Source organism: Bos grunniens, chromosome 23, assembly GCF_055505025.1.
Source record: "Bos grunniens cultivar Pamir isolate PY7600 chromosome 23, Bosgru_T2T1.0, whole genome shotgun sequence".
Lineage (NCBI taxonomy): Eukaryota > Metazoa > Chordata > Mammalia > Artiodactyla > Bovidae > Bos > Bos grunniens.
In genome coordinates, this window is record NC_141187.1 from 41,592,180 (window position 1) to 41,614,345 (window position 22,166).

At 41.2% G+C, this 22,166-nt stretch overlaps 1 protein-coding gene across 2 annotated transcripts in view; it reads right to left on the minus strand.

Moving 5' to 3' along the window:
* Nucleotides 1–22,166, minus strand: part of CAP2 (cyclase associated actin cytoskeleton regulatory protein 2) — a 143,632-nt gene that overhangs the window by 114,441 nt on the left and 7,025 nt on the right. For both annotated transcript variants that reach the window (XM_086370169.1, XM_086370168.1), the window contains exon 2: nt 1,948–2,069. In XM_086370169.1, coding sequence (XP_086226295.1) covers nt 1,948–2,068 — 121 coding nt within the window. In that variant the 5' untranslated portion in view covers nt 2,069. The remainder of the gene's footprint in view (nt 1–1,947; nt 2,070–22,166) is intronic.

The window sequence follows — 22,166 nt, forward strand, 5'->3', positions numbered from 1 at the left end:
TTTTAAATTAAAAAAATTAACCTTAGTTATAACATTATTGTAATGATGGTGTTTACATTTGAAGGTGTAAATGAAGGTGAGAAGATTGTCTTTAAGGATTTGTTAAAAATAAAATTTAGAAAATTACCAAAGCTGACTAATTTAGAAGAAGTGGAAGTGATGTTGTTTAGGATAAGAAAAGATTTTAAGGATGGACATCATTCAGACCTTTTACTAATTATCCTACTAACCAAGTACCTGTCTTCATTTCATACTATCAATAGGATAGTAAACTGCTGGCTAAGTTTTTTTTAAGAGAACTTTAATAACTGGTTTGGAATGTTTTGTTATACTAGAAACTGTGTTTAAATATTTAAGTAATTTAAGTATATGCCTTCCAAATTTGCTTAGCTTATTAATTTCCCCAGGAAATTCTTCTTCTATGAAGAAAGTACAAAGAGCAGTCTAGTACCTCTGTGTGTAAGTGAGGTTTGAATTATTGGGGTTTCTTTTTTCCTTAACTCAGCAACACTACACAGCCTCCTGGGAGTTGGAGTTTATTTTATGTATTCACAGGCTTTATATTTGTGGGCAGCAATCTCAGAAATGTCTTTTGATCACCTGATGCCAAAGGCATAAGGAAACAAAGTCACTGAAGAAGAACACGAAAATATTTCCTTACAAATAAAGTCTATTGAATCTCATATTCCAACTGTATAGTTAACAAAAAGAAGCTTAAAATGAAATCATAGATGTGTCTCATTTGATGCGGAAAAAACTTACAGGCCCCTGGCAGCTTTCCCTTAAACAACATCCCCTTTCAATTCATTCAGGGCATTTTAATTTTCATTATGTTTGAGGGGTAGGGAGGGGGGAAAAACCCAGCCTGTGCATTTGTGTTCACACAGTAATTTCTGTCCCAGGGCATGTAATGCAAGGCACAGCTCCAAATACGCTTGAAATTCTAGAAGCACCAATGTGGATCTTGCCCAGTGAAAGCTTTTTTTTCTGAAGCCCCCTCTTCCCCAAGGCTTTTCTCAAGCCCCAAAAGACTGACAAAATTCAAAATGGGTCAGATACGGAAGCAATGGGTGTGAGACAAGAATAGAGTTGCCAGATTAAATACAGATTGTCCATTTATATTTGAATTTCAAATAAACACAGAATAAATTTTAAGAGGAAGTATGTATCATGCAGTATATCCCATGCAGTATTCAGAATACACTTCAACCAAAAAAAGGTAGTTTGTCTGAAATGCAAATTTAACTGGGTGTCTTGTATTCTTATTTGCTAAATCTGCAACCTTAGACAAAAAGAATTTGGAAAAATTACTGTAGATAACAGATTTGGCCACGCATAGTATCTTTTTAAAGAAGTAGTTAACTTTTTATATGTTTGTTCACATTATTTTTTAACTCTTTTTAAAAATGTGTGGCATTAGCATATAATTTTAAAAACATATTTGGTGAGGAATGGTAAACGTAAAGCAATGTGATGTGATCATGCTACCTCGAAATAATATTTGGTTTCACATCAGATTCTCTTCCTTCAAAACTGTAGTTCTTACACTTAATGACTTGTTCTCTTTAAAATTAAAATGCACAGAATGATAATTTCTTCCAATTTACAGTCTAATAGAGAACATTAGCTTCTTTTTGATAATGACTTAGATAATATACTTAGTCACTGAATGTGGAAGAGCAGTATAAACACAAAAAGAAAAGAATAATAACATTCAGCTCATGCATTGTACTGTTAACAGGCACAGATAGAGGTAATTTTTGTGGACTGTGGATTGAGACTTTCTTTTTCTTTTTGGGGGGGATCGCTTGCATCTGGTTAACGTCATGGTCACATGGAAAGGAAGAAATGGAGGAGTTAAAGTTCATAGAAATGTTTCATGAAAACTCAATGATGGAAACAAAGTGACCCACAAAGAGACCAGTAATGACAACTGTGTAGTCCTACCTCCGTTGACACCGTTAATTTCCCCGCAGTCCCCAGGAGGCCTATGTGACCCTGCAGACAGCAACTCCAGCCGGCCGACAGCCCGCTCCAGTCTTTCCATGAGCCCCTGCATCTCTGCCATCCTAGGAAAATGCCGGCACAAATGGAGGCCATGTGAGCATCAGGGAGGATTAGCAAGCTGACACCATTAAACTTAACAGCAGCGAGAAGGAAAATAAAAATTATTCGGAATGGCTATGGCTTTAATTACCTCGAGAGTATTTTTATATGTCAGGGAAATAGGTGAAATTCAAAAAAACATAAAACTTACAGCAGAATAAAAACTAATTACATTGAGCTCATCTTATTTTCTATTCAATTCAGGGATGTTTATAAGAATCATATTGCAATACACAAATATTCACTCTCTATACCATTATCATGTGTCTCCATGGATGCTTCTTTATTCTACGATGAATTGATGCATAACATTTACTTAAAAGACTGTGAACCATTGCACTTGAAAATATGTGGGTTATTTTCAAATATCTTTTGATATTGATTTCTAACATAATTCCATAGTGATAAGAGAACAGACTCTGTATGATTTCAATACCTTCAGACCATGAAAATTTTGTGCCTTGTTTTATGTCCCTGGATATGTTCCAGTTTCTCCTAGTTTATAGCCTATGGGAACTTGAATAGAATTTATATCCTACTATTGTGTGAAAATTATATAAATCTTAATTATGTTGAATTGGTTCATGGTGCTTTTCAGGTCTACTATATCCTTCTACTTTTCTGTATATTTGTTCTCTTAATTTTTGAGAGTTTGATACTCAAACTCCAACTAAAAATCTCAATTTATCTACTTAAAAATAATTGTAATATATAAGAACTATATGTAACTGTGTTCTGTATTTTCCAAGTCTCCTATAAATGTGCTATCATACTTTCATAATTTAAAAAATAAGGAAGAGAAAAAAATCCCATGAACATATATCTCATAATTAACATTACCAACATTCCTGCTAAATGGTGTCAGCATGTTTTATCTATTTCCAATAATTCTGTTAAAGTATAATTCTACAGGGGACACTAAACCCAGTGATAACCCTTGCTTACTCAATTATCTTAAACCAAAGAGCCCAGCACAGAAGAAGTATGCGTTTATCAAACTGTATCATTTGGCAACAGATGCCATTCCCTCCAAGGGCTGTCTTCTAGTTATTATCATTGGCTTCAGTGTTAATTGTTTTAAATTATTTTTTAATAGTGTAGGTCTTAGTTTAAAATAATAAGAATGAGAGAACATCCCTGGTGGTCCAGGGATTGGGAGTCTGCCTGCCAATGCCAGGGACACAGGCTCAACGTTTGTTCCAGGAGGATTCCACATACCATCAGGCAACTAAGTCTGCACTGCAGCTAGAAAAATCCAGCAACGAAGACCCAGCAGAGCCAAAACTAACAGTAAAAAATACATGAACAGATAAATAAAATAATAAAAATGGTTATTTCCATTTTCCACTGGTTATTTTTAGAATAAAATTTAGATGTTGTTGGGGTTGTTTTTGGACACATGGATCTTTAGCTACCCAACACTCCTAGCTGGGATAAATTGGTTTCGAAGCTAAGGGACTGAGAATAAAAGTGGGCTGGGTATCTACCCCTCCTGCGTTCAAACAGATCTTCGATAGCTACACTTAGTGTACATGTGTGTGTGTACTCAGTCGCTCAGTTGTGTCTGAGTCTTTGCGACCCCATGGACTGTAGCCCGTCCAGGCGCCTCTGTCTATGGAACTTCCCAGGCAAGAATACTGGAGTGGGTAGCCATTCTTTCTCCCGGCGATCTTCCTGACCCAGGAATCCAATCTGGGTTTCCTACATTGGCAGGCAGATTCTTTCCCACTGAACCACCAAGAGGCCCACAGAGGATATACTTTAAAATTACTGGCCCTGGAATGTAATGTTGTTAAGGCCACCTCTGATGAACCCAATCTAATTTGGCCAGGTTCATCAGATTCAGGTATATGTACCATAACTGACCGTACCAACCTATGACTGCTTTGGGCAAAATCAGGCTGCTGCCCCAGACAGAGGAAGACATGTCTCATCTCAATCAGTGTCTGGACTTCTCACTCTTTCTTTTCAAGTCTTTACTGAGTCTGTTACAATATTGTTTCTGTTTCATGTTTTGGTTTTCTGGCCATGAGGCATGTGGGATCTTAGCTTCCGAAGATCAAACCCACAGCCCCTGCATTGGAAGGCAAAGTCTTAATCACCGGACTACCAGGGAAGTCCCACTTCTTCTCTCATGAGCTCTCCAAGTATCATCCTGAGCCAAAGAGGACTAGCACACTCCTATGCCAGAGACAACACTTCCCCAGAGTGCGGAGAAATCTCATTGCTCTAAGATGTGTAAATATTTTCCACTGCTTCTGGGAACCAGGTAAGGTGTTTCTTTTTTGTATTTTGTATTCCATTAGTTCTGAGCATAAGCTTAATGACATGCCACTGCCATTTTCTAACAGCGAGGTTATACGCATCAAAACACGTGGATGGCTCTGTAAGTCTGTGTCCCAAATGTCAGATGGTCACCAGATACAGACAGGGGAGTTCACTGTCTATTTTGGAAAGTCATCGCCTCTGAAACTGCCAGCAGCTACTCTTTAAAAATATGGGGCAGTGTTCTGTGTGCAGCTGAAATCAGCATCTAATCCCAAGGGGATTCAAAATTAGAAGTTTCTCATCTATTCTCTTCTTCAACGTCAGAGCTTTTGCTTCCATCGCAATTGAAAAAAAAAAAAAAAAAGAGGAGGGAGAAGAAATTTATTTGCGCTCTTTATGTAATTTAACAAGGGAACTGGGTATCCTGTAGGTGGGTGAAGGCCAACTGAGAAATGATAAAAGCCCCTGGATCTTTTAATAGTTGCCCATCTGTTCACAGTTATCTATGTTCCCTGTTACTCAACGTGCCAAATGTTACCACCGTGGACCTCGCCCGTGATACAAAAACAATGTGTTTGCTTTGTTAGCAAGGTCTCTCTGCCCCTCAATGGAGAAGCACTAACCACCCCCAGCCGCTCCCAGAGCTGTTTGGGAAGGCCTGGGACATTTCACACATAGGACTGCTGTCCCTGATGGTGGCTTAATCAGCCTCCCTGACAAGATTCAAACTCACACTATCTCACAGTGCTCCATATGCTGAAAGACAACAGGAGTGAGCCCATAAACTGCAGGGCCGGGCAGATTGGTGTGGAATGCAGTCTAAAAGCGAATCAGATGTCACTTCATGTAAGATCACCAGGAGCTGAAGTCTGGCCATGGCCTCTTAAGAGGTCAAAACAGTGCTCATGCAAGGAAGCTGGAAAGATGCCTCTGGGTTTTAAATTTTAGACCGGTATCTAAGAGACATGCAGAACAAATAAAAGAAAGACGACACCAGGATATCAAAAATACACGAGCATTCCCAGGGCAAATGACGGAGTCCAAGACGGCTGTGCTCTCTTCTCCTCCCCACTCACCCCCCACCCCCGCACTGCCCCATACCACACCACACCACACACACACACACACACTTCCCCCACATGTGCGCTCAGCTGGCAGCTGGGCTCTCAAGAATGAAGAAAGGACAGAGCTACAGATTCTCCACATTCCTCCCAGGCAGTTCCATTCGCCTTGGTTCTCCAAAGTGGATTTAGCCACGTTCAGATGAGGAGGTGGGGAGCCAGGAATTAAGAATTAGGCTGAGGAAGTGGAGAGGACGGTCAAAGCAAATGTAGGCAGCAGGGTCAGAGGAAGGAATGTGTCAAGGCCAGGTGGACAGACAGATGAGCCTGGGTCAGGAAGCCAGCAGAGGAGGGAGACAGGGCAGAATGGCTGAAGCTGAGATATTCTAAGACTCTGAGGAGATGCAAAGAGAAACCAGATACACAGCTGGACAACCAAGAGACTGGCTTAGACAATACAGCTCAAACTTGGCCTCCACATTTTCTAGTCATTCTAACTCAAGTAGAAGCCAACTCTAAGCTGAAGTTCCCCTATAACCTACAGCTTACAGAGAAGAAGCCCAAACATTTGACCAGAGAGTGAGGATGGGTGGGAAAAAAAAGGGAGAGGAACATGGAATTACATGACTGTCTCTTCTGAATGTTTAGGAAATTATACTTGAGATGAATCTTAATTTCTTATTTTGTATTAATTTTTAAGTATTTTATTTTGAATTTCTTTATAATGGGAATGGTAACTCATCCTTGTCATTTTCTCTTATCTGAATTACCCCTTACTTTTTAAAAAGTTTTTTATTTTTATCAAAGAATGCACATAACGTAGAGTCAGTAATTCTACAAGGCTTATCACAAAAACCACAACAGTCCCCTGAATGCCTTCTTCCATTTTTTGCCTTAAGAGTCAACCATGTTCAATTATTTCAGCTGTTTCTTTTAGTAATTACCTCCTTGTCTCTAAGTAGCATGGTTCTATCTCTACGTCTTGTTTGTTTCCTTCAGTTTTAGGCATTATCCATCGAGTTCCCTCCAGAAACATGAGGGTTTACTTTTCTCTTGCTTAATCTCCACCAGCACATCAATGCACATTTCCTCTTGTCCCATCCTCCCAACACTATGATATCACAATTTTTCTGTGACTCGTCATCAGTGTTGAAACAATTATGACTATTCACAGCTGCGTCATGAGGTATGCTAAGATCGCGTTCCATTTTTGCACAACCTGTTTTCCTACAGCTATGATGTTCAGCTTCTCAGTTTTCTTTACACTTAATCACTCATCTCCAAGCTTTTCCAGGAGTTGAATAAGTCTCCTTTCCACAGGGCCAAACACACTCGGAATTGTCTTAGCTTTTTCTTTTCAGAGGCATCTCTTCTGGAGATCACTCCAACTGCAAGACTGCTCTGCAGGCCTGCTACACACCTGTCCCCTGGGGTCCGCCTCTACCTTCACTCTCCCTCCTCTCCCTCCAGTGCAGTATCACCTGTTGCTTGAATTTTACATCTTCCTCTTTCTTGAGATACTTTCTTAACTGGGAAGAGTATTACCCTCGAAAACATGTACATAAAAGGGCAATTTTTTTGAGACCTTAGTAGTCTGATAATATCTATACTTTGCCCTCACATGTGACTACTGGTTTGGTAGAGTATAGAATTCTAGGCTGGAAATTTTCCTTGCAATTTTGAAGTTTTCACTCCATTCTCTTCTAGCTTCCTAGGCGGCTGCTGCTAAGTCCAAAGCCATTCTGATCCTTCTTCCTTCGGATGTAATCCGTGTTTTCCTTTCTGGAGGAAGTTTATGGGATCTTCTCTTTATCCCCAGTGTTTTGAATTTTCATGATGATGTGCTCTGTTGTTGATCAAACATTTTTTGTCCCCAAATATTTTCTTATCAATGATTTTCAGGAGTGTAGAAAAGATTGGAGAATGAACAGTGCATATAGTTTGTCTCTGGGTGAGTTAATAAAACAAGTCTATTTGTTTTCAAACAAAGAAGTTAGCATTCTAAATATTTAAACAATTCAAACTTCTCTTACATCAACTGCATACATTTACAAAAACTTCATGCACTTCAGTAAGAATACAGCTGATCAGTATTTTCTCATATACTGTTCTTGGAATAATAAGGTGTTCTGGAGACAGTTTCCTAGGAGGAGAGGTAGCTGTCATTGTTTTTATTTACTTATTTGTTTTTGGATGTGCTGGGTCTTCGCTGCTGTGTGGGCTTTTGTCTAGTTGCGGCAAGCGAGGGCTACTCAACAGCTGCAGTTTGCAAGCTTCCCGTTGTGGAGGCTCCTCTCGTTGCAGAGCACTGGCTCTAGGGCACATGGGCTCACTAGCTGTGGCTCCTGCGCTGGAGCACAGGCTCAACAGTCGTGGTGCATAGGCTTAGTCGCTTTGAGGCATGTGGGATCTTCCCAGACCAGGAATCAAATTTGTGTGTCCTGCAGTGACAGGTGGATTCTTTACCACTGAGCCCCCAGGGAAATCCAGCTGTTAATGTTTAAAAATACTATTTTTTTTTCCTCATTGGTCATCTTACAAAACCCATTGTTAAATTGCAGATATTTAGTTCCTAATATTATTTACCTTTAGGGCTTCTCAGGTGGTGCTAGTGGTAAAGAACCCACCTGCCAATGCAGGGAGATACAAGAGACATAGTTTTGATTCCTGGGTTGGGAAGATCCCCTGGAGGAGGGCATGGCAACCCACTCCAGTATTTATGCCTGGAGAATCCCACGGACAGAGGAGCCTGGGGGGCTACGGTCCATAGGGTTGCAAAGAGTCCAACATGACTGAATCGACTTCTCACACACACACGCACACACACACACACACTGTCCAATTTTATGTCCGGTGTCCAATGTTATGCCAATAGTACAATGACTACACTTAAAACATAGGAGAAACAGTATTCCTATCCTTTTTTTCATAGTGGTTTCCAGAATGGGAGAGTTCCCTACACTTTTTAACCTTTTTATAAAGTCTCAATTGTTTTGCTCATCTTTAACTGGGGTAGCATAGAGGTGGCCTGGCTTTGGAATTATTAGCTGGAGGACTTTGGAAAAAAGAGCTTAATTTGGTTTTACTTTAGTTGCCACCTGTACATAGGATTGCTATAAACATGCATACCAAAACATAAAAAGTCTGGCACGAGGTCAGTGACAGACATGTCAGCTACTGTCATGAAAATCTCCCATCTCCACCTTGCTCTCACGGGAATAGTTAGCCTACACACTGCTACATCAAGCTGTCATGAACTTGAAACACTGAGCAATCATCTAGAAGATCTAAACAACGGAAATGACTAGCTGAAAACTTCAGGTCAATACACCTTTATCATTATTTTTTTCAACATTTCACTTTCTTCTGTCAATGTACTTATTCCTTCAACATTTCTAAAAGAGATTTTCTCAAGTCTATGTGTAATGGTTATTACAAATACAAAAATTTTCCTGTGTAATTAGTAATTTTATAGTCACAGTTTCCCCCCACCCCAAACATTTTTATATGACTTTTGCTTTTAGTTAGTCCTCTGAGGACATCTCTGTGGAACTATTTTTTGGGGGAAAAAAAAAAAAAACACCCTCCTTCATCCCTCCTGTTTTCTCTATCAAACCATCTTATGTTCGGTGGCAAGAGGTCTGCTAAGTTCCTAGCTACTCAGTCTAACCAGTTATGAAAAGCAGCTTCCGTAGCTACCTTGAACACTGATACCCCCATGGCACAGAGGAAGTAGTGATAAGCCCAGAATAGCAGCCTGCTGCTGCTGCTGCTGCTAAGTCCCTTCAGTCGTGTCTGACTCTGTGCGACCCCATAGACGGCAGCCCACCAGGCTCTGCCATCCCTGGGATTCTCCAGGCAGGAACACTGCAGTGGGTTGCCATTGCCTTCTCCACTGTGTGAAAGTGAAAAGTGAAAGTGAAGTCACTCAGTCGCATCCGACTCGTAGGGACCCCATGGACTGCAGCCTACCAGGCTCCTCCGTCCATGGGATTTTCTAGGCAAGAGTACTGGAGTGGCTTGCCATTGCCTTCTCCGAATAGCAGCCTATTTGTCTGTACTACACACTTGGTATCTACGAGACAGACTGCTGAATGCAAATGCCTCCTCGTGCCATTTTTTCTGCTAGCACATGTATACCTTGCCTCAAAAGGAAACCAGTACAAGCTTCCCATGGGCTGAGGTTGTATCTCACTTTCTTTGTATCTCCCACTGAGTCTGCATGCTGCTGGGTGCATGGAGAACTCTATACATATTTTTTGATTGACTAATTAATTGGCTACCCCTCACTGCCTTTCCCTCACCTGCCCACTCACTGGTATAATCCTAGATCAGGTGGAAAGCCAGATTTTTGCAGAAGAAATTTCCATTTAAAAGGAGACACAAGATTAGTTTTTCCTACGGAGACCTACAGTGTCTTCCTCCCGTGATAGGAAAGAGCATGCCTGCTCCCTCCAATGTGAACCTTCGGGTTTTCCATAGTTCTTTTTGCTGTTGTTGTTTTGTTTGCTTTTTAATTTTTAGTTGCACCCTGTAGGATGTGGGACCTTAATTCCCTGACCAGGGGTCAAATCCATGCCCCCTGCATTGGAAGGGAGAGTCTTAACCACTGGACCACTGGGGAAGTCTCTCTATGGCTCTTTTTCTTTAGGTTTTCAGATTTTTTAAAAAACTCCATATTGTCTATACAGTTTTATAAATTTCCCACAGCAAATTCATAAAACAAATAAATACTACTTTGGGAATATTTTCAGGTTAATAAAAGAGCCAAGTCTTCTGGGTTGCTGGTTTAAACTTCTAACTAGACCAAAGATGCAGAAATACTCATGGGGAGTTTCTCCTCTGTAAGAGAAACCCAGATCCAAGGGATTTCAAAGATCACGAGCCTAACATTAAATAGAAAATAGACTTGAAGTGACAGGAAATTGAAGACTGTCAAACTTTTTCTTAGGGTAAGGCTGGGCAGTTGGCTTTTATGTGAGCTCTCTGCAAACAATAAAAAGTCACAATGGACTACTTTCTCTATGCTGCTGCTGCTGCTAAGTCGCTTCAGTCATGTCCGACTCTGTGCGACCCCATAGACGGCAGCCCACCAGGCTCCCCTGTCCCTGGGATTCTCCAGGCAAGAGCACTGGAGTGGGGTGCCATTTCCTTCTCCAATGCAGGAAAGTGAAAAGTGAAACTCAAGTCTCTCAGTCGTGTCCCACTCTTAGCGACCCCATGGACTGCAGCCCACCAGGCTCCTCCGTCCATGGGATTTTCCAGGCAAGAGTACTGGAGTGGGTGCCATCACCTTCTCCGACTTTCTCTATAAGTCCACCCAAATTCAAAAATAATTGGTTAACTATCTTCACACCAGACTTTCCTAGATTGTGGTTTCTCTTTATTGAGACTATTGAGACAATTACCTGTTCTTTCCTCTGTAACCTACCAGTCACTGGGGGAAGTGATCCTGTGGCTCACTATTACTAATTAGGGTAATGGTATGTATAGAAGAAACAAATCATGGCATTATTCATCCGTTCATTGACTGGCTCACTAAATACGCTGTATCATTCATCAAGATAGTCCCCACTATCTGCTATGAAAATACTCGTACATAGAAAATCAAGAGCAATTAAAATACATATCCTGCCAGCTGTAGTGGTAGGAGGCTGCAAGCAGACACTGCTCAGTCAAGTCAGAGAGTTGTTCCATAAGACACACATTCACATTGTCAAGGTACCTGCCTTCATCTTTCCCTTAGTCTCCAAAGGGACCATCTGGAGCCAGTTTCTCACCAAACAGCAAAAAAGTCACCATTTTTATTATTTTTTAAATATATATTTATATTTTTTATTTGGCTGTGCCGGGCCTTGGTTGCAGCATGTGGGATCTTTCAGCTGAGGCAGTGGGATCTAGTTTCCCAACCAGGGTTTGAACCCAGGTACCCTGCATTGGGAGTCGGAGTCTTAGCCACTGGACCACCAGGGAGGTCTCAAAACCACTGTTTTCTTTTTACTGCAAAGAAGTTTCAAGAGTCTTTAAGCTCTGAAACAGTGGAATCAGAAGAGGAGAGATCAGAGAGTTACATGAATAAAAGAGCACTTTAAATTTTTCACAGAACTGGAGAAAATGCGTATGATCCTGGTTAGCCAACTGATTCCTATAAAGCCTCTAACAATGTTCCACTGCAGAGAAAAAAGCAAACAAGCAAACTTTAGCTTGATTTTCAAAAGGCCCTCACCCTACCACTACAACTCACCAGGTTCCTAAGAGTCCATCAGCGAGACAACTCATCCCTTCCCAAATACAACCCCACAACCCTTCTATACTACAGTCCTGCCATTTCCACTTCTCCCAGGACCCCTTCAGGCCCTGATGCACACAGGCTTTGAATCCCAACCCTCTAAGAGGTCATCCCTCATCCTACCCATCAGAGATAACCTTCCTTGAAGTACTTCCTGTCGTGTCCACCAAATCCAGAGTTGGGTACAGAAGGACGTCATAAACAAACCACATAGAGAAATGACCTCCTCAGCCCATTTGCCCTCTCCACACTGTGGCATCACTCCCCAGAACCATCCCTGTTCAGTCTATTAGTATAAATACTTCTTCTCTAAGTTGGAATCTCTGAAGATGAGAGGCTAGGACTCATAACTTGACTTAGTGGAAAAAGTATTTTTGGTATCAGAGAATCTTAATTTGAGACCCAATCCCTTTATTGACAACCTGTGTGACTCTGGGTAGACTGCTTAACCTGAGTCTCAGTTTTCTCACTTCCAATACACGAACTCATCCCTTCCTCTTCATTCGGACTTACGATAATTGTATGTGTCTTGAGCAGAGTTCCCGGGCTACATATATGGATGAGACACAGATTCTATTTTCAAGGCACCATGATTTCCCTGGGGAGTAGATGGTTTGGCTGTTAAGGACAGCTGGCCCTGAAGAACACCAGGACACAGGGCACTGGGCTATTTCAGCAGAAGAGAGTCCAGTGGAATCAGAAACCATGTGGGACGTCTAACTATATCTTAAAGGCTGGTGCTGTGCCCTGACTTGGGGTGATGGGGCTGCGTAAGGACAGAGACATAAAATCACAGACTCTGAATGCTAACTGGGACCAGAACAGATCCCTAACACATTCCATTCCTGAAGCAGGTGCTCTCTTAGCTAAGCATGAAGTAAGGATCTTTTGCTGGAGACCTATTGCTCTCCCTTCCCACCCACTTTCTGCACTCCTATGCTATTGAGGACTCTTTCTATTCCTGAGCTTTTCTATTTGCTGTTGTTTTGCTCTGCTGAGGCCATGGAGGAGGGAGAGGTCAAAGAGATGCTTCTAGGACTTCCCCCCAGGGCCACATTCTGGCACTGGGTAAAGAACGGTGGAGTCCCCCTGGCCAGGCTACCAGGGCCCAGGCAGGGCTTCCATGGACCTTTTGTTCCTCCTTAAAGTAAACGTATTGTTCGCCTTGTACCCAGAATACATAAAGAACACCTGAAACTCAATGAGAAGGAGACAAGTACACCAACTTAAAAGTGGGCAAAATATTTGAAGAGACGTTTTTCCAAAGAAGATATGCAAATAGCCAACACTGCCTATAAAAACACTCAACATCAAGTCACCAGGAAAATCCTAATCAAAACCACAACGACACCAGGTTATCTTTTCTATCTGTAACCACCGGGTTATACCTTCACTAGGGGAACTGAAAATACCCACTAGGATGGTTACAATCAAAGAGACAAACAATATCAAGTGCTGGTAAGGTTATGAAGAAATTGGAACCTTCCTACATTGCCGGTGGGAATGTAAAATAGTGCAGCTGCTGTGGAAAAAGGTTGGAAGTTTCCTAAAAAGTTAAGCACATTTTTACCATACTGTTCAGCCATTCTATTCATATTTACCTACTTAAGAGGGATGAAAACATATATCCAGAGATGGCCCTAGTGGTCTAGAGGCAAACACTCCCTGCTCCCAATGCAGGGGGCCTGGGTTTGATCCCTGCTCAGGGAACTAGTGGAGAAGGCAATGGCACCCCACTCCAGTACTCTTGCCTGGAGAATCCCATGGGCAGAGGAGCCTGGTAGGCTGCAGTCCATGGGGTCGCACAGAGTCGGGCATGACTGAAGGGGCTTAGCAGTAGCAGGGAACTAGATCTCACATGCCATAACTAAGACCCAGTCAAATAAATAAACATTAAAAAAAGAAAAATGTGTGCACACACACAAAGACTTGTACACAAATGTTTATGACAACATCATTCACAATGGCCACACACACACACAAGACGGAAACAACCCAAATGTCCATCAACTGAAAGATGAATGAACAAAATGTGGTCCATCCGTACAATGGAGTATTATTCAACAATAAAAAGGAGTGAAGTACGGACACATACTACCACATAAACAAACCTCAGGAACACTATGCTTGGTGAAAGAAGCAGACACAGAAGACCGTGTATTGTATAATTCCATTTATATGACTTTCCAGAAAAAGCAAATCTGTAGAGACAGAAAGTAGTTTAGTGGGTGCCTTGGGTTAGGGAGGGGCTTCCCTGGTGGCTCAGAAGGTAAAGAATCCACCTGCAATGTAGGATACCTGGGTTCAAACCCTGGGTTGGGAAGACCCCTAGAGAAGAGAACGGCTACCCACTCCAGTACTCTGGCCTGGAGAATTCCATGGACGGGGAGCCTGACAGGCTACAGTCCATGAGGTTGCAGAGTTGGACACGACTGAGTGACTTTCACTTTCACTTTGGGGCTGGGGAGAGAAATGAGGAGTGACTGCAAATGGGTACAAAATTTCTATTTGAAGAGATAGAAACGATCTAAGCCAGGATTGTGGTGGCTGTTGTATAATGCACTAATAATCATTGAATTGTGCACTTTAAGTGGGTAATTTTATGGTATGCAAAATTATACCTCAATAAAGCTACAAAATGGAGAAGGAAATGGCAACTGACTCCAGTATTCTTGCCTGGAGTATCTCATGGATGGAGGAGCCTGGCAGGCTACAGTCATGGGGTCGCAAGAGTCATATACAACTTAGCAACTAAACCACCACTGCCACCAAAGCTACAAAAAACAAAACAAAAATAAGTACTTCTTTTTTTAAAGAGGTGGTTGAAAACTGGTTAAATCTGAGGGATTCTGGCACTCTCATCTCCCTACAAAGTCACAGGTAGTAATTAAACTTGACCAGAGGTTGCTCTGAATGGCCACACCCCTCACTCCTGGAACTAGTTGTAGGGGCCAAAATACTTGACGTTCAAAATACTTGACCACTTCCATACTTGACTTCGATTTACTACTTATGACAAGATCAGTTTTTAAATAGAGCTGTGGACCACCAGAAGATGCAAAGTTCTTTTTCGCTCTTTGGACGTGGGAGCTTAGAGTAAAGGGGAAAGAGAGAAAGAGAAGCAGAAAGGAAAGAATGGTGAGGGATGGGGGAAAAGTGGAAAAAGGGAGTAAGAAAGGAGGAAGGGCTCCCAGAGACCATTCAGAGGGAATATGCTCATCACAGCCTGTCTCTAAACTGTGTTCAAATGCAAGAGGCAACTCCTGACCCTGAAGGATAAACAACAGCAGGAGTATTGAGAAGGGCAATCAACACTGGGAAAAGGATCCATTTGGGAGTGCATTTCTGGGCTTGCTCCTCTTTTCTCTTCAGAGGTGACTTGCAGTTGGAACTGCACACAGGATACAAGCAACAAAAACTCTGAGAGAGGGCTTCCCTGGTGGTCCAGTGATTAAGACTCTGCGTCACCAATGCAGGGAGTGTGGGTTCGATCCCTGGTCGGGGTAGTCATCCACACTGCATGGTGTGGCCAATGAAAAAACAAACAAAAAAATCTCTGAGAGAACCCTCCTCTTTTCAATCAGAAGCCTTGAAAAGGAGGCCCATATAAATGGAAGGATGTGAGGGAAAGTCTGGATTGCTTGGGTTTTTTCCCTTTTTTCTTTTCCAAGAGTGGCTGCCCATCAGAGAATTGCATGGTAGAAGAGCAAGCAGCAGCACAGACAGCTAAAATACCTCCCAAAAATCCTAATCGTATTGCCAGAGGAGCAGGGAAAGGGCCCTTTGTGATCCAAAGAGTGTAGTCAGAATCCCTGTCATTCTCCCCTCTTATTTTCTGTTACTTCTTTGTCCTAAGGATGGCCCCTGTTTGGGGAAACTGAACGGCAGCAGCAGAAGTAGCTAACACCTCAACAGAAACCCAGTCCTTCTGGCCAGAAGAGCAGCAAAAGGATCCCAGGGGAAGGAGAGTGTGGGAGGAATCTCAGAATGGAGACAGCTGAAGAAGGGGGTCCCCTGACGTTGTACATGAACCAGTGGACACCCCCCAGTCTCACCCCTGAGCTATGTATGTGTAGGACAGATCCAAAGGCTTTGAGAACTGAACTACGATTTAAGTTCTGCTCAAATCTCACTGCTCAAGTCCCAGACTAACCCCTAAACAGTGCTTCCATGGGATCCAACGCAACAGAGCAAAGGCTTTGAAAACTGAACTGATATTGGAACCATTCCCACAGGATGCAAGATAGAACTGTGTTGATTGCTTGGTAAAAGAAAACACTGAGCATTTCAAAAGGACCCAGAGGTCTCACAACATAATACTCAAAATGTTCAGAATTCAGTTAAAAAAAAATTATCAGTAACATGCAGGAGACCAGGAGAACATGGTCAACCCTTAAAAGAAAAGACAATTATCACATGCCAACTCCAAGATGATACAGATGTTGAAATTATCAGATAGATTACAGAAGCTGTTTTTAACTATGTTCTAAGAAATGAAGGTAAACACTCTCAACATAAATTGAAAGATCAGAGTTCTCAACAGAGACACAAAACCTACAAAAAAGAAACAAGTGAACATTTTAGAACTGAAATATACAATAACAAGTACAAAATGTATGGGATGGGATCAAAAGCAGCACAGAGATGACAAAGAAAATATCAATAAACTTGATGTAGATATTATCCAATCTAAAGAAGAGAAAAATGTTGAATAAAAAAGTGCCGCCGCCGCTGCTGCTGCTAAGTCGCTTCAGTCGTGTTGGACTCTGTGCGACCCCATAGACGGCAGCCCACCAGGCTCCCCCATGCCTGGGATTCTCCAGGCAAGAGCACTGGAGTGGGTTGCCATTTCCTCCTCCAATGCATGAAAGTGAAAAGTGAAAGTGAAGCTGCTCAGTCGTGTCCGACTCCTAGCGACCCCATGGACTGCAGCCTACCAGGCTCCTCCGTCCACGGGATTTTCCAGGCAAGAGTACTGGAGTGGGGTGCCACTGCCTTCTCGGAACAAAAAAGTGAACTGAGCCTAAAAAGCCTGTGGGATAATACAAAAAGGTTTGATATTAGTGTCACTGGAATTTCTGGAGAGGACAAAGAGACTGAGGTAGGAAACATACTTGAAAAAATAACAGCCAAAAACTTCCCAAACTTGGAGAAAGCTATACATTTACAGATCCAGAGTGCTATCTGTCTGGTAATTATACACATACATATACACAAATGCAATGCATTACAGAGAATGCCTCCAAGTGAAGAACAAGAAAAATGAATAAAGATATTAACATAACTGCCTGAAAATAAATAAATAGAATGTACTGGGCTATCATCCTCTTTGGAGAGGTGTCACAAGTATCAAGAACTTGACCTTTCAAAAATCTCTGAATCTAGTAAAATAAGGAGTCACTATCAATCAATGAATCAGTTAATTTATCAACACTAAACCTGCAGAAATGGTTTGCCACATCACAGACTCTTATTTTCAATCTTCAGCAGTATGTGAACCATAAACTTCCAGATGTTCAAGCTGGTTTTAGAAAAGGCAGAGGAACCAGAGATCAAACTCCCAACATCCACTGGATCATCGAAAAAGCAAGAGAGTTCCAGAAAAACATCTATTTCTGCTTTATTGACTATGCCAAAGCCTTTGACTGTGTCGATCACAATAAACTGTGGAAAATTCTTCAAGAGATGGGAATACCAGACCACCTGACCTGCCTCTTGAGAAATTTGTATGCAGGTCAGGAAGCAACAGTTAGAACTGGACATGGAACAACAAACTGGTTCCAAATAGGAAAAGGAGTATGTCAAGGCTGTATATTGTCACCCTGCTTATTTAACTTCTCTGCAGAGTACATCATGAGAAATGCTGGGCTGGAGGAAGCACAAGCTGGAATCAAGATTGCCAGAAGAAATATCAATAACCTCAGATATGCAGATGACACGACCCTTATGGCAGAAAGTGAAGAACTAAAGAGCCTCTTGATGAAAGTGAAAGTGGAGAGTGAAAAAGTGGGCTTAAAGCTCAACATTCAGAAAACGAAGATCATGGCATCCGGTCCCATCACTTCATGGCAAATAGAAGTGGAAACAGGGGAAACAGTGGCTGACTTTATTTTTCTGTGCTCCAAAATCACTGTAGGTGGCGACTGCAGTCATGAAATTAAAAGACGCTTACTCCTTGGAAGGAAAGTTATGACCAACCTAGACAGCATATTCAAAAGCAGAGACATTACTTTGCCAACAAAGGTCCGTCTAGTCAAGGCTATGGTTTTTCCAGTGATCATGTATAGATGTGAGAGTTGGAGTATGGAGAAAGCTGAGCGCCGAAGAATTGATGCTTTTGAACTGTGGTGTTGGAGAAGACCCTTGAGAGTCCCTTGGACTGCAAGGAGATCCAACCAGTCTATCCTAAAGGAGATCAGTCCTGGGTGTTCATTGGAAGGACTGATGTTGAAGCTGAAACTCCAATACTTTGGCCACCTGATGCAAAGAGCTGACTCATTTGAAAGGACCCTGATGCTGGGAAAGATTGAGGGCAGGAGGAGAAGGGGATGACAGAGGATGAGATGGTTGATGGCATCACCAATTCGATGGACATGAGTTTGAGTGAACTCCGGGAGTTGGTGATGGATAAGGAGGCCTGGAGTGCTGCGGTTCATGGGGTCGCAAAGAGTCGGACACGACTGAGAGACTGAACTGAACTGAACTGAATTGAGACTCTTATTTTCGGTCAGAAAATGGAAGCAGGATGAGTTTCAAAGGGATTTTCAAATTCTTACGTGTATACAACCTAAAAGAACTTTGTAAATCCCTCTTTCACATTTTTAGGTTGACATGTAAAAATTTTCACCAAAATGTGAACTGTTGTGAAGAATGTAGCTGCCAGTATTCTGTAAATATTGACATGTAAAACTAAAACTATTTTATCACTTGCTGAAATACATCCATTGAAACTCATCATCATTTACTTTAAAAGAATACATAAAGAGGTTGTTCTTTGACAGTCAAAAATCTTGCATGATTATATTTCTCCGTTAATTTACATTTCCATTCTTCTCACTCTATAAGAGTTTATCCTAGATTTACATATTTTATGCTTTAATGTCTTTTGTTCATTACCCTATCATACTTTTCTGTATCAAAAGTATATATATATATATATATATATATCAGTTCAGTTCAGTCGCTCAGTCATGTCTGACTCTTTGTGACCCCATGAATCACAGAACACCAGGTGTCCCTGTCCATCATCAACTCCCGGAGTCTACCCAAACCCATGTCCACTGAGTGGTGATGCCATCCAGCCATCTCATCCTCTGTCATCCCCTTCTCCTCCTGCCCCCAATCCCTCCCAGCATCAGGGTCTTTTCCAGTGAGTCAGTTCTTCCCATCAGGTGGCCAAAGCATTGGAGTTTCAGCTTCAACATCAGTCCTTCCAATGAACACCCAGGGCTGATCTCCTTTAGGATGGACTGGTTGGATCTCCTTGCAGTCCAAGGGACTCTCAAGAGTCTTCTCCAACACCACAGTTCAAAAGCATCAATTCTTCAGCGCTCAGCTTTCTCCATAGTCCAACTCTCACATCTATACATGATCACTGGAAAAACCATAGCCTTGACTAGACGGACCTTTGTTGGCAAAGTAATGTCTCTGCTTTTGAATATGCTGTCTAGGTTGGTCATAACTTTCCTTCCAAGGAGTAAGCGTCTTTTAATTTCATGACTGCAATCACCACCTGCAGTGGTTTTAGAGCCCAGAAAAATAAAGTCAGCCATTGTTTCCAGTGTTTCCCCATCTGTTTGCCTTGAAGTGATGGGACTGGATGCCATGATCTTAGTTTTCTGAATGTTGAGCTTTAAGCCAACTTTTTCACTCTCCTCTTTGACTTTCATCAAGAGGCTCTTTAGTTCTTCACTTTCTGCCATAAAGGTGGTGTCATCTGATATATATATGTATTTAAATTCAATGGTAAAGAGTGCTCTCCTAGTTGTTACCACTGTAACTCTTACTAGAAGGAACTTACCAAAAACAAAACAAATACTACAAATATTGACAAATATTAGTAAATGTAGATAAAAGGTATTTTTTTCATTGAAAACCTCTCTCTTTAGAGCTCTTATTTTTCAATTGTCTCATACATATGGGATCAGTATACTTATTGTTAGAAAGAGTCAAGGTTGAAAATCAATTTGATTCTCAATTTTTGTTTTTATCAATGTAAATCCTGGCAAACTATTCATATAATGAGATGCAAATGGATGAAATTTTGTAATAGAAATGTCACTCAAATTTTTTGAACTCCTTGAGTTATATACTTAACATCATATGGTGATGAAATATTAAAATTATTTAAATCATCAATGTAAGGAAAAATTTAGGGAGACTGAAATTTAGTTGAGTAGCATAACTGCTCATCCTTCTGGGTTATTTCAGTCATTTCTGGTCCATGACTCTGCTGTTGTAATTAAAAGTTAACATGTAGAAAATTGATAATAAAGCAAGTACTAATTGTGTATTGGCATGCAAATATCGAGAAGATTCCCTAGAGAAGGAAATGGCTACCCACTCCAGTATTCCTGCCTGAAGAATTCCATGGACAGGGGAGCTTGGAGAGCTAAAGCCCATGGGTTGCCAAGAGTCAGATATGACTGAATAACCAAGACTTTTTTCACACAAGTAACATTTATCCTGTGGAACTTCACTGGACTTCCCTCTTTCACAGTGGAAGAAGCTTGCTTATATCTGTCAAGCAAATTCATTTTAGCATTTTAAAATAGTGTTTTTCCATGCTTCTTAGGTGATAAGAAACCAGATATTACAACTAGAATTTAAGTGGGAAGAGATTTATAATAGGGTATCAGATTAAAGCACTTGGTTTAGGGGAATGAATAAGCTGGGGTTATACCACTACTGTGTATGTCAATCAACTCTCTTTTTGGTAATTAAAATACATGGCACATTCACACAGAAGACACATGTGTGCCAAGACACATGGAAAAAAAGTCTCCAAAGCAACAAAACATGGGCGCCAACCCTAATGTCCATCGATGAGAGAAAGGGTAAACTGTGGAATATTTGCCAACAATAATACATAGTTACATGCAACAACACGGATAATCCTTGAAAACTTAGTTTTGAGCTTTTTAAAAGTGAGGTTATAATATACATATATCCTTTTTATAAATTAAAAAAAACACAGACACAAAAACCAAGGGACTTCCTTGGTGGTGCAGTGGATCAGAATCCTCCGTCCAATGTGAGGACACAGGTTTGGTCTTCGGTCTGACAACTACGATCCTGCACGCCAAGGGGAAGCTAAGCCCACTTGCCACAGCCACTGAGCCCGCGCTCCAGAGCCTGTGTGCTGCAACTAGAGAAAGACTGAGTACAGCAATAAAGACCCAGCACAGCCAAAAAACCCCTTCAGTGACAGAAACAAAATAAAAGGTCCCTCCTAAGGAAATGTAAAATAAAAGATATGGTTTTAGAAAAACAAGCAAATGTAGACAAACTTGATTAGGAACATATACATGTCACAAAAGCATTTTACAATAAAATCAGGAATGGTTAACACAAAATCCAGTGTAAGGATGGGTACAGTGAATGTCATAGGAGAAGGGCATAAAGAAATATACAACAGTATGGGTAGCAATCTAGTCCTCTTTTTCTAGCCTTCTGTTTAACAACTTTATTGAGATATGGCTCGCATATGATTATAGTACTATAATAGGTTTATAATACATATGCATCTTTGAAAGGTTGCAACTTGAAGGTTTGTATGTAGGGGACTTACTGTACAATTCACCCATCTGAAGTGTACCATCTGATGATGTTCACAACCATCACTAGTTTTAGAACATTTTGCCAGCTCAAAAACAAACCCTGCACCCTTTGCTATCACCCCCACCCCCACCATCAACCTCCACACCTAAGAAACCACTAACCTACTTTGTCTCCGTACATTGCCCTGTTCTGAACATTTCCATATGAATAGAACGATACAATGTGTGGTCTTTCTTGATTAAATCCTTTCACTTAGAATAATGGTTTCAAGGTACATGTAATCAGTATTTCATTCTTTTTTATGGCTAAATAAAATCCCATTGTATGGATATATCACATTTTATTTATCCATTCCTCAGCCTATGGACATCTCAGTTATTTTTAATTTGGTTGTTATGAATGGTGCTGGTATAAACATTTATGTACAGGTTTTTGTGCCAACATGTGCTTTCATTTCTCTTGGATGTATATACTTAAGAGTGAAATTGTTGTTTCACATGGTAACTCTGTTTACTTTTTGAGGAACTGCCCAATTGTTTTCCAAAGCAACTGTACAAGAAATATTTCTACCAGCAACATATAAGGGTATCAAGGGTTCTAACTCCTTCACACGCTCACCAACACTTATCTGACTTTTCAATTCTAGCCATCCTAGTGGGTGT